Source organism: Balaenoptera borealis (assembly GCF_965194805.1).
Source record: "Balaenoptera borealis genome assembly, chromosome: 3".
Lineage (NCBI taxonomy): Eukaryota > Metazoa > Chordata > Mammalia > Artiodactyla > Balaenopteridae > Balaenoptera > Balaenoptera borealis.
In genome coordinates this window covers 15,487,604-15,500,900 of record NC_138866.1, presented here as the reverse complement: position 1 = coordinate 15,500,900, position 13,297 = coordinate 15,487,604, and the positions used below count along the sequence as shown (strand labels likewise).

The 13,297-nt window shown below is 46.9% G+C and overlaps 1 protein-coding gene across 7 annotated transcripts in view; it reads right to left on the bottom strand.

The window, feature by feature from the left end:
• Window positions 1-13,297, bottom strand: part of KCNK10 (potassium two pore domain channel subfamily K member 10) — a 159,272-nt gene that overhangs the window by 14,958 nt on the left and 131,017 nt on the right. For 3 of the 7 annotated variants that reach the window (XM_082383719.1, XM_082383720.1, XM_082383718.1), the window contains exons 5-7: window positions 12,306-12,492; window positions 7,856-7,998; window positions 4,139-6,014 (exon numbers count right to left, since the gene is read on the bottom strand). The exons of 1 other annotated variant lie outside the window; for it this stretch is intronic. In XM_082383719.1, coding sequence (XP_082239845.1) covers window positions 5,394-6,014; window positions 7,856-7,998; window positions 12,306-12,492 — 951 coding nt within the window. In that variant the 3' untranslated portion in view covers window positions 4,139-5,393. Of the gene's footprint in view, window positions 1-4,138; window positions 6,015-7,855; window positions 7,999-12,305; window positions 12,493-13,297 lie in introns of those variants that run through there. 3 more of the 7 variants (XR_014242230.1, XM_082383721.1, XM_082383722.1) reach the window with 2 other exon arrangements.

The following is a 13,297-nucleotide window of genomic DNA, read 5'->3' as shown; positions in this document are numbered from 1 at the left end:
TACAAGCAAAGTTGCTTTTGTACTTTTCCTAAGAACATTACGAAATTCCCTCCTCCCCCGACCCTGCATTATTTTCTGTAAAATGCCTTTTTTTTTTTTTTTAAAGCACCATGAAATCCTACAGAGAGAAAAATAGGTAAAACGCCTCCACACGTGGGTTCATCGTTGTCACGGGGTCCCCTGCCTATGACTCTGGGATGGGTAAGAGACCAGAGGCTGGCATGTGGGTTGGTTTGCATATCGCTTCTAGGCACCCCTGCACGTTCTCACTTCAAGCCCTGATGGCAGAGTGGAGGCTTCCCAGTTGTCCCGGACAGCACGAGACCGCCGTATAGATGGAGTGGGAATGCTCTCAAGGAGTTTTTTGGTTTTTTGTAATGCACAGGGAACTATCTGAGATTTTTCACTTAAGAACTGAGAACAGAAAGATTCCAAATCTCTTAGGCACCTGTGAGAACGATCACGTTCGGTAAAATCAGAGACACCTCTTATTTCTCCTCATTGCCACTGCACCGATATCACATGACTTGGGGACCGCCCTGGGAGGACTGAGGTTTCCGTGGACTGTGGGTGGGGTGGTGAAGTAAGTACAAAGCAGCTGGCTCCTCATGCAAGGACAGAGGCTGGGACTTTATTTACAGCCCTGGAATCAGCATGCTATTCCAGTGTTTCCATACGCAGAATTCACAGCACCCACAAAGCCAAATTAAAGTCACCTGTGTTTCAGAGAGTTGCCATCTGTATTTTCTAAGGCCATTACTAGCTCTTACACTCTGCCACCAAGAGCTCCCTCTGTTCACGCAGCCACTGTCTGCACACAGTTGCATCATAACTGTGAGAAAGAATATCACCCTCCCCCATGAAAACATTAGTGGGATGCAGGAAGCAGAGACATGAAATGCAGTACTGGCTTTTTGTTATTTTATTTTTTTAGAGAGTCTCTGCATGTTTGTTTGTTTTCCTGTGCCTTTCCTGTGGTTCAGAAACCATAGTGCACATTGGAATGGTCTACATTCTTACCCAATACAGTGAGTAAAAATCTGCCCTACCCAAATTCTGGCCACATTCTCACTAACCCCCAAAACTAAGCATACAAATACATGAGCAGCATCGACAATCGACTCAGCCAAGAAGTATCATCTCAGAGGGAGGCAAGGGTGGTTTGCTAACGTCTGGTACAGCTAGGACTTTCAACATGGAACAGTCCTCACAGAACCCAAAGCAGCCATTTCCTCTGTGTGTGTGTGTGTGTGTGTGTGTGTGTGTGTGTAGGGGTCTGAGTAAGAAATGTCTGTGTATATGAATTCATAAAGTAATCAAAGGTAAACTTTACTATAATTGACTGCAAATAATAACAGCTTAAAATTCTTTAGTCTTAACATCATGCAAAAAATGCCCACATGGCATGAGTCCCCTAGGTGACAGTGTGCTGTAAGGTGACAGAGTGAGTCTACACAGGGCACAGACCTAATGTGGATACCAGGCTCCCAAATACATCTGGTCTCCATCAATCACCAAGAAAACAAATCCCAAAGGGCAAGAGACTAAGCTCTCATCTTCGCCTAAAATGAGTGGGGCCCATTAGTCAGTGTTTACAAACCCAGGTAGTAATGTTCTTAATAAATTTAATTAACTCATGGACCAGGGAGTGTTTGGTCAGAGAACTGCAGAACTAAAAGGGACCTTAACGATTAGCTGTGTTCCACTCCCTTGATGTGCTGATGAGGTAACAGAGATATAGGCAAGGGGCCTGAGGGGCCCAAGATCACAGTCTGGGACTGGGGAGCACAGACAAACAGTCGCAGTCACCTTAGCTGTAGGTCGGGGACACCCCTACCTACACACACGTAAGGCCGTTCCCCAAAAGTGATAAAGTCCTAGAGTCACTATTGGGTTAGGACTGGGCATTGAGCTGAAGTCTCTCCAAATTGTCCCTTGGTTCTCACCAGATCCGTTGTGGAGGAAAAATTCAATACCCAATTACCAGGAGAAACAACAGACCCTGCGTGCTGAAGTTACTGCCCCTGTGCTCTATCCGTGTGCAAAATCAAAACGTTTTCTCCAGGTTGATGGTGGCGTGGGGAGTGCAGGTTGGAAGGACGGGGCTGTACCCATGCGTATGTAGAATTTGTAGTAGCTTTGCCTTATCCACGCAAATTCTACGTGTTACTTGGCCCCATCTTAAGAAGGTAAATTTCAAGCAACTCCAAAACAACTGGCCTCCCCCCAAATCTTAGCTTGTACACACGAAGTGAAGTCTCAGCTTCTCCTCTGGAGAGTACGTTATAGCTTGTCAAACTCTCTGCCCACAGAGCTAATGGATCAATCGCCACAAAGGGTGGGCTCTTCTTCGACTTTATTCGTCAGGGCCTCAGCCCCATCTGTACTTGGGGAACTCCCAGGCAAAGGCTATTTTCGATCCCTCCGTATTACTGTGATTTGACTCGTCTCGGCGAGCATTGACACACACACCAACGCCTGTTCTGTTTGGTAAAGTGTGCAGCTTAGAGCTTTGAGTTGTTTTATTCCAGCTGTATGCCGAGTTCCTGCAGGATAAGCAAGTAAAGTGCAAAAGCGTGCGTTCAAAGGGCATTTTTAACAATACAGAAAGGATGCCACCTAGAGCATTCCCAAAACTAAAACCAAAATAATGTCCAATAAGCGTCTGCAAGGGCAACTCGTTAGGCCATGTTTACACAAAGACCTCATACCGTCTTGGTAGTAAAGATCTTCTCCCCACCTCTGTATGCTGTGTCCATGAAACTAGAAAGACACACATGCACACACAAACACACGCACACTCACATTCACAAGGGTGCATGACATGGACGCTGTAGCAAAGTCAAAAGCAGACTTTGGTCAGATAGACTTTGAATACCAGCTCCATCACCTTCTTGCTATGTGCTCTTAGGTAAGTTACTCACTTAGCTTCCCTGAGCCTCTGTGTCTTCATCTGTATAATGGGTTTGCAAACACTTCCCGGAGAGTATTGCTGGGAGGTTTCAGTGAGCCCACGCCCATAAAGTGCCTCATCTAGAGCCTGGCCCATGGAAGCCACTGGATACAAGACAGGGAGGCCGCTTGGCCAGATTTGCCTATAGGGTCTAGAATTTTAACCCACTATTATAAAGAAGGTACCAAGTAACAGAGGGTGGAAACCCAAATGAATGAGATCCTTGGACAGTTTAATCAGGAAGCTTTTAACTTGACAGAATAAGAAAGTCCAAGTTATCTACCAATTTCTTAAAACACATTTTATGTCAGGCTGGAATGATTCCCATAGTTAAGAACCAACACCCACACCCGCATATACATCGTTTTCCAAGTGTCTATTTATTACTATGTGGACACAGGATGTCACCAGTGAGCCACAGCCCCGTGGAGGCGTAAACGGAAACTGACCTCGGACAGGAGGGGTCTCATCAAACTTGATTCTTATTTGGCTCCTTCCCAAAAGCAATGCCAAAACTTTAAATAGAGCTTAAAATGGGGGGGGGGGGCGGGGGGTAGGAGGGCTGCATGTGCTCTAGACAAGGGAGAGCTGTGCATTTTGGGGAAATGGGCGGGAAGAGGTCTGCCGTGGTTCCAGTAGTCAAGGATATGGTGGGTATAATTTTCCCTGAAAGTCCAGAAAGCATTAGATGGTTTCTGGAAGTCTCTGCTAGTCCTGTGATCTTGTGATAAATCTACTCTGTGTATTAGTTATGTGACATCTGCAAACAGTGGCACCGACCCTGGGAGGCCCATAACCAGCAACTTCCCAGTGTTGCCAGGTCCAAATGCTTAAGTGTGTGGCACAAATAGCTAAGTTTGAACCAGTATAATGGCCAGACAACTCTGAAAAAGGCTGAGGCACACACAGGATGGTTGGCCTCGTACACGTTTTTCCCTTTCTGATAAAAATTCACTTAGAATCTTCCTCTCCAAACCTATGACTCGCCACTCCCCCCTTTTCCTTCACTGTATGTTCTAACCTCATGGAACAATCATAATTATCACCACGTGTTGGTTACTGTTTGCCTAGAAACAATCAATCCCAGCGGTGTTCCAATTTTAGTGACTAGCAGGTGCGAGGAGAGAAAGGAGCAAAGGAAAATAAGTGATGCTTTCGGAATAAAGGAACACCCACACATGAAAGTGAAATCTTTCAAATACTTCTTTTAAGTATTATTTTTTTTAAATGGCAATAATGGCACTTAAGCTGCAAGCAATGAAAACAATTCAATCTCCTTGTACAAGGGTTGGTTGAGGGATTAATTTTCCTTTTGTTTGCAGATAGCAAGATTGGGCCTCGGATCACTATGTCTACCCTAAGACACCCAAAGGGACAAGAAGCCCTGAGATGGAATGATGCCATGGTCCTCCTTGGTGTGTCTCAGACATGCAGGATGTCTATAAACATTTAGGATCAGCTAGACAGAACAGCAAGCCACCAGCATCATGCAAGGCAATAGTTTTGGTATTTTCCCCCCCCCTTATCAAAACAAATTGTAACAGAAGTTCCACTGGAAAAGTGAACATGAACATTTCAAAAGCCAGTTTATTTTCACCATTGCACCCACTGAGGAAAATGCATGATTTTTGCCTGTAACCATGCAGCGGCTGAGGCTGAGTTTTCACCAATGCTTGCAAGTTCTTTTGGACTACCTGCCCCTGTGAGAAAGACAAAATTCAGTAGGCTTCTGTCATTGGTTAAGGTAGTATCCACAGTGTGATATGTTTGTGATTTTTTTTTTCTTTTGTAATGAGGGAAGCAATTGCACCTTTTAATATGTGTGCTCTGATCTGCTTCCAACAAATTCCAGGTGCTCCCGGGTCCCAAGGACATTCATTTGGAGCTTAGAAAGGCTAGGTATGCACTGAACGGTTTGTATCAAAACTGGAGCTCAGAGCAACATTCCAAAATGTCCACTCTAACCCAAGTTACAAGTACCACTTCACCCCCCAATCCAGTCCCCTTCTGTGTGCGCACATATCACTAACGGTAGGTTCAGGAAATGACTCCATTTGAAAGACACACCTGTTCCTTTCAGACGGCTGGTCTAAGGAATAGCTGCCCTTTTCTACCCGCCATAGCGGGGCGGCGCTTCACTGGGGCACAGCGTCGCCTGGACGTGCCCTCGACCTCTGCGGCCGTGACCTCCTATGCCTGCGAAGGCTCCCTGGGTGTCCTGCGGTCGGTCGTGATGGAAAGTGAAGTCCTTGTTCTTTGATTCCTTTTGGCAGAGCAAGCTTTCTCAGTCGTTTATGGCACAGTGAAATAGACTCTTCGATGCTATGTAATTTCCGACTCACGAGAAGTCTTGTTTAAGGCACGTGTCTCAGGGTGAATTAAAAAAAAGACAACAAAAACAAAACCCACAACGCTCGGTCAAGTCCAGTGTCCTTACCGTTTAGCTTCTGCCTTCAAGTAACGCGTTGTCCTCGCCCTCCCTGTCTTTGGTGTCGGCGGGGACCGCGCCATTCTCCATCTCGGCCTGCGGCTGGATGCAGTCCGTCAGCACGGCCGTGCTGGAGTGGTCCGGGTTGCACACCTTTTCCGCCTCCTCCTCTTTCTTCTCCTCATCCAGGGAGTAGTTCCGGAAGGTCCTGTAGATCTTCTGAACATCCTCGGGCAAGGTCCTTCTGATGTCCTTGTTCTTCCTCTTGGTGAGTCTGGAGGTGGACCCGAACTTGTTGATGATGTTGTCCTCGGAGGCGCCCTGCCCGTGTTTGCTGAGCTGCTCGGAGCCCTGCAGGCGCAGGTTGTTGGGCCGGTTGTTGATGCTGTCCTGGGACGAGGCCTTGAAGCGGCCCGCGTCCAGCGCGGCGAACACGGAGCGCTTCTCCGGGGAGAGCATGTCGAGCGAGTGTGCCCTCTGGTCCAGGCCCAGGCGCCGGCGCTCCATGCTGCGGAGGGTGGCCGCCCGCTGCAGCTTGTCGTGGATCTCCACGCTCAGCCGCCGCCGCGTCTCCCGGAACTCCGCCGTCACGTTGGCCTTCCACTCGGCCGCGTGCGCCTTGATTTCACCCACCTGGCGGAGAGACGGGAGAACAGCCGCGCGCTGAGGCGGTTCCGCTCCGCCTCGGCGATCCGCCCCAGGCGCGCAGCCCTCGGGTGTCCCCGCGGGAAGGAGGCCGGGGCGGGGCCCGCATGGCCCAGCGGGGAGGGCCGGGAGGCCGCCTCTGCCCTCGCCCTTCCTGCCGCCTAGACACCCACCTCCGAATGGCTCGGGTCTAACGTGGCTCGGGAAGGCACACCTGCTGGGGAACCCGACGGAATCTTGAGATCTGGAGACCGTGACTGAGGGAGAGGCGTTTGGCATTCTGGGGCAGAGGTCACTGTTTGGAGTCGGACAGGCCTGAGTTCCCGTTGTTTCCGCCCCCTTTTTAATCGTCTGGCCTCGTTTGGCCAGCATAACTCCGGGGCGGTCGTGCCTAGCTCACAGGGTTTTTCCTGTTACGTGAGGCAGGCATGCATCTAGCTTGTTGTTCAGCAGACACAAAGCAGGTGTTCAGCAGGTCCTTTGCCCTTCCCTGTCCGTCCAAGATCGATCTCTATCTGGGTAAGGTGACCCACCTGTCCCAGTTAGCCTGGGAATGTCCCACTTTTAAAAGGGAAAGTCCTCAGTCCTGGGCACACGGGTCAAGGTGGTCACCCTATATCTGGGCCGTGCTATGGCCTTGTGCTAACCCTGGTTTAAGAAGACCACCCCACGGCACATGGTAAAAAAATTTCCAGGGTCAAGGTGCAGGAAGGGGGCGTGTTCTGCCAAAGCCCACAGAACACGCTTCCTTAGAGTGAAGTTTTGCATGAGGATCAATCCCAAATCTCTGGGCTCTTTTTCAGCAGGGCTATTAGTTAAAGTCTCATGCTTTCCTGTACAGATGAGTAACTCGGATTTTTGCATTGAGGAACGTCAGTATTTATGTTGTGGCTTTCTCTTTTGTTACAGCTGATTTTCAGCAGGTCAGTTAGCTATCTGGGGAATCAGACTGGAGAGTGCATTGACATGGCTTATGCAAGCCAGGAAAATTAAAGCATTGCCCCCAGGAGTGATCTGGGAGACGTCTCCATTCAACAACGCTCTCCTGGGGCCTTCCACATCAAATGACCGCATTCTGGGAAGGGAACAGTCACCCTTAAAGAGGCTGCCCCTCATTGTGTTTCTTTGGGTTTTATCTCCTTTCCTTTCTTTAGCACTTTCCTTCTCTTTACTTTGCCCTCCTTCTTTCTTATTTCTTTTCCTCTCTTTCCAGATGAACTACGTGGACATTTTTTTTAAAAAGCAAAATCGACCTTTCCTCCTTATGCCTTCCTTTTCTTGCCTCTGTGTAGGTTTCCATGCACATTTATTTGAGGAAGGAAAGGCTGTGTGCCCCTGGCCACAGAGATATACTTGTTTCTACAGATCTGACAACCAAGAGGGGGCATAAGTGAAAGGGACCCCTTGAGTTCACTTCCCCATGGCCAGCCACAGTTCAGTAACTTCAGTCTCATAGGGAATTGAGAAAAATTCACACATTTGCTGATTGGGGACAATTGCACACCTCCCTCAACTGTAATCTACCTCTGCTATGTTTGTTTGTTTTTCTTTTCATTTCTTTTTTAAAAATAAGTTGTTGTTTACTAGTCTTTCCAGGAGCTGTGGGCTGGTGGGTCATCAGATTTTCGCACCTGCCAAAAAAGGATCCAGAAATAACTACTATTCCATTTAGCCTGGCATTTAAAACAATTCCAGGATTCAAAACGAGGAAGCCTAGGAGCCCTCCATTTAGTAGGACACAGTCTAGCCCATAGAAGAGAGATAGGTAATTCTTAACACGAGCTTATCTGATCTCAGGAACATTCATAGAATCTGGAAGGGGGTCCTACCTCTTCTTTTGTCTTTTTGGACAGAACCCGTAGCCAATCTCCGATCATACTGAGGACAGCTGCAAAGTAGGCAAGGCCAACAAGGATCCAAAACCACACTAGGGGCTTATACCACTCCCGGTAATTGATGCCAGCGTTTCCCCCTGAAAACAACCAAACGTTACTTTAACCAGGATCTAGCATATGGTCTTCGCAGAGCAAACATATCCCAGTCTGTGTAGCAGAAATGTTATCCATCACCATCTAACAGCTACTAGGCTTGCTGTAATACACAATGTGACATCGGTGGGATGGCAAGGAAAAGACGTGTCTCTTCCCTAAAGTAGCCTGACCTGTGGCTTAACTTCCTCTGAATCTTGACCACTAACCATAATACTCGTAACAAAAAATATTCAGTGGCCAACCTGATCCACCTAGTCTAAACCTGAGCTTGACGATGAATGACTTGAATTAGAGGACAACAGAGCAGGCCCAGGTGTCAAGTTTTTCTTAAACTGCCTTAAATTTAATAAAAATAAAATATCATTAAATAATCCCAAATGGTTTGGAACTCTTGGAACCATTTCCTTCTTAAGCACACATGCATTTACCAAGAGATGAGTAGACGTATGGAAGTAACATTAGACTTAATGGTATTCCTGAGACTCGGACCCAAGCAATAGTGATTTAATGCTAACCAAGGGATGGTGTTTACATGATGTTAATCCATAGGGTCAGTTAGACTGAGCAATTAGAATCACCGCGCTAGAACGAAAAGGGACCTTCAAGGCCAGCTAGTTCAATCCCTTTACAAATAGGGATTGAAGTAAAAATCCATCAGACCAAATTGACTAGTTACCTGACTGCATTGACTGGCTGTCCCATTGAGAGGACCAGTCATGATTCCAAGTAATTAGCCTATTTATTCTAAGGCCTCCTACAGGCACTGCCTAAGGTAGCCATGCAAAAGGGATTCCAAGCCCAGCCCCCTCTCCTAAAGAAGTAAGGAGGCTCCATGAAGTAACTACCAGCCTTGCTCTCACCCTGTGAGATGTCGTTGCCCACTGAAGCAGGCAGGTGGCCATTTCTAAGACAGCCAACTTGAGCCATGGATTGGTAATTACGGTACCACATGGTGGGTGATCACTGGACTTTCCCACTGGGGCATGTTCGTAACCTCATCTAGCATCCTTGAATCCATACTGAGCTCTTATGGTATCAAGAATACCTCCCAAAGGCAGCTGGGCAGGCACTGTGGCTTGTGGCTCTTTTCGGGGTGACCAAACCCACTTTGCAACGCCGCCCGCGAGGTCTCCATAGCTACAGCCACTTCTTTTTTTTTTTTTTTTAATTTTTATTTATTTATTTATGGCTGTGTTGGGTGTTCGTTTCTGTGTGAGGGCTTTCTCTAGTTGCGGCAAGTGGGGGCCACTCTTCATCGCGGTGCGCAGGCCTCTCACTATCGTGGCCTCTCCCATTGCGGAGCACAGGCTCCAGACGCGCAGGCTCAGCAATTGTGGCTCACGGGCTTAGTCGCTCCGCGGCATATGGGATCTTCCCAGACCAGGGCTCGAACCCGTGTCACCTGCATTGGCAGGCAGATTCTCAACCACTGCGCCACCAGGGAAGCCCTACAGCCACTTCTTAAAATTAGAATTCCAAATTTTGCTAAAGGGCTCTGTGGCAAACCCCCCCTCGGTTTGGTGTAGCTGCCTTGTTTTTCCCTTTCAGGCAACTCTCCCCGCTCAGCTTTCTCTAGGATACAGTTGGAGTTTCTGCAACATTAAGTGGGGTTTGAGGTTCATTTCATCTCTGCGCTAGGCTAGAGAACTCTGCAGCTTTCTCCTTGGAGCTATCTAAAAATAAATATTTACCTTCACAAGTCACCATCACCCAAAAAAGATTGTCACTAGGGCGCGCTAGCGAACAAGGCTGCCTGTTCCTTTATCAGCTGCTAGCCTGGGATGCAGAACTCGGTGTGTGCTTCCAGTCAGGGTCCAAAATGCTTGTAATGTTGTTAGACTGTCCTAAAGTGAGTCAGCTACAAACTAAACCAGCACTTGATCCTGCACGGTGATCGATGTTCTGATAGATACTTCTGAATTGATGCCCTGTCAAATCACAGCAACGATCAGCTCTTGTTAATGTATCTTTTTAAATGACGGGCATCCTTCCTTTTTGCTCTTAAAAGTATTGCCAAAAGGTTGTGACACACTTCCAGTGTTCTAAGGCATGCATTCTTCAGATTGGTCTATGTAAGCCCTGGAAACTGCAGTTTAGAAGGGCCTGGTCCAATTGCAGTCAGCACCGTGAATTATAGAAGACCCGAGTCTGCGGAGACTTCAGGACAAAGGAAATATGGCTCTGTAATCTGCGGTGAGTAAGGGAATTAAAACAGTGTTATGCAGGGAACCCTGCTCGATATTCTGTAATAACCTAAGTGGGAAAAGAATTTGAAAAAGAATAGATACATGTATACGTACAACTGAATCACTTTGCTGTACACCTGAAACTAACACAACATTGTTAATCAACTCTGCTCCAATATAAAATAAAAACTAGAAGAAAAAAAAAAGGTACTCTGTGGGAGACATATTTACAGGTACAACCACCGTTATCAAAAACCCATGGGGAAAACATGTCCATTTTCTCTCACCCAGTTACAACAAAAACAGACTTTAAAACATTCTAACAATTCTCCGTGTTTATCTGTAGATTTGCCCATTTGCTCCATTAAAATCTTCCATTGTTAAAGATCATTAAAAAAAAAAAAAAAAAACAGTGCTACTGGCAGTCACACCCTTACCAGGTAAGTAAACATCAGGTCAAGTGCTGGTGTGTGCTACGTGGTCACAGCCCATGGTGGCTCATAAGGATAAATAATAAATTTAAATCACAAGTAATTTTTTAAATCTCATATTCCCAAGGCTGTGCTATTTGTGCCCCAGATGAACAGACTGACAGATGGAACTGAGCGCTTGGTTAGAGAGCAGGGTTTACCATAAGTGCCCTCCAGAAGACAGTCCTCCAGACGGGCCAGTGTTAGCACAGGGGGCTGTGCAGCACAACAGAGTGCAAATGATGCTTTGGGGAACTTAAAGATGTTGGTGAGATAGCTCTAAACTGCAGCTGCCGTTACATGTGTTTACCTGGGATCGGAACCTCAGCTGAGTTTTCCCACAGTGCAGCTATGGAGGACGCTAAGGAATTAACCAGACAGTGGTCCTCTTACTTCCCTCATTTCTCTGTGTGGTGTCTTTCCAGAGCTTCAGGCCTCTCATCAAATGGCATCAAGTGACCTCTTGCCCAAGCTGAGGAGCTGCACAATGGTTCAGCACTGTGCATGAGGACAGATTGGTGGGGTCCCAGGCCTCGGGCTCTTTGTAAACAAGTTTTAATCACTTTGACTTTGCAGTTCTTAGTCCTTAGCCAATAAAAAGGAAGAAAAAATTAAAACTGCTCTTTCTACAAAGGGGACTTCAGTCTTCATCTTCCCAGTTGGAAGAGCTACAAAATCACTCCAGAATTAACCTGGAGATACCCATGCACCTGCTGACCAGCCTTCACACCCTCTCCAGAATTTGCTGTTTTCCAGATTCCGGGAGAGGAGATCCCTGTCCTCTATAAATGTATAACTTATGATAGACTTGCTTGGTCAGAGTGTTCACTTCTTGAAGTAGAAAATGATCAACTCTCTGACCACCTAGAACTATTCCATTAGGAAAGAGAAGGATGGCCTCCTCCTTCTATTCCTGCCTTCCTACCACACTCGGAAAGTGGTACACGTAGGATGTCAGATCTGATCTCAATTTTCAAGCTCCCAGTCCCTAGATGAATTTGATGGTGGTTTTCTTTTGCTTCCTTAAGCACAGTTCATTGGCATTTATTTTTACAATGAAGGCTATTTCTCCTATATACATTCATGCAGAATCCATTATATTATATATAATATTATATTCCCTCGGGGCGGTTTTCAGTTCCTGGTAGTCACCTGAGTCTTAAGTCTTGCATCCGGACATGCCCGGGACAACTTTTGCAGGGACCGTGGCTCTCGCCTCAGCGTCAGGCAGCTTAATCTGCAGATCACTGCAGACTAAACTCTATGCTAATTTCTCCAGAGTTTCATATTTGCCACTTGCGAATACAGCCTTTATCAATTGATTCAAGGAGCCTTAATACAATTCAGAAATCCAAAATCCAAAGAGAAATTCATTTCACTCATAATTCATATGGTGATAAGGGCAATCTGCAACCTGGGGAGGGAGAGGCTGGCTTGCTTTCAAGGCAGCAGCCTGCTGTTGTTTACACCGCACAGGACCACGGGTCTGAAACAAGCCTGGGCACAGCAGCAGTGAGGCTGAGCCTTTTTCATTTGCTTCTCCCGCATCTTTTCTCACGGTTTGGAAAAGCACTGCCAACAGAATATCTTCCCCACCAGGGCCCTGGTAACTGGGATGCCCAGGGTGCTTACCTGCCACAAAATCACCAAAGCCAACCGTGGTGAGAGTGACCACCACAAAGTAAATGGACTCCAGGGCCGTCCACCCCTCAATGTATTTGAAAATGACGGCGGGGATTGTCACAAACACAACACAGCCGGCCAAGATGAACAGGATAGTTGAGATGACCCGGATCTTGGTCTGACTCACTTGCTTTTTCTAAAGAACAGCAAAAGAGAAAGAAAGATAGGCAAGTCAGCTCCATCACCCTGGATTCGGAAGACAGAGGTAGAGAAAAAAACATCAGTGGCTTTGAACCTCTCTTTGGTCATGGGCAGCTTTGTGAGAATCTGATGAAAGCTGTGGACCCTCTCCTAGACAAATGCACATTCAGAAGTTTTCAGGGGGTCTAGGGGTCCTTGGGCAAGAAACCCCACTTAGCTTGGGGTTTAGCAAAAGAATAATGCCCATGGAGTCCAGAGATAGACTAGAGGCACACTGGTGTCCTATTGAATGGCACTCAAGACAACACTGGCATTGTGTCTAAACTGAATAATCCCTTAAGGTCTTCTCAAAGCTCCCAATTTGCCATTAGAGACTATCATCAGGGGACCCTAGCACCATTACTCAACCAAAGCCACATACCATCATAAATATATATTTAACACCAGAGTGCCTGGACCTTTGTACACTGCCTAGATTGAGTTTCTGCAAAAGTACACATTTACGTCATGGAAATCCTCACCATGTGATCTATTTTCTAGTCATTGCCTTCCGGTAACTTAGAGAGCAGAGAACCTCCAGAGTACCGAGAGAACTTTGCATTCATACACCTCATTTTACAGATGCAAAAAGAAGCCAACAAGGGTAAGGAGCTTGCATAAAATGCTGCTAAATAGGGGCAGAGCCAAGATGCGAATTCTGGTGTGATCTCAGTGCAGTGCGCAGTGATGGAAACCGACTTTCAAGTTACTCAACGATTCACCAGTTCAAAGTTGCCAGAGTGCTCCCCTAAGGAAAGAAA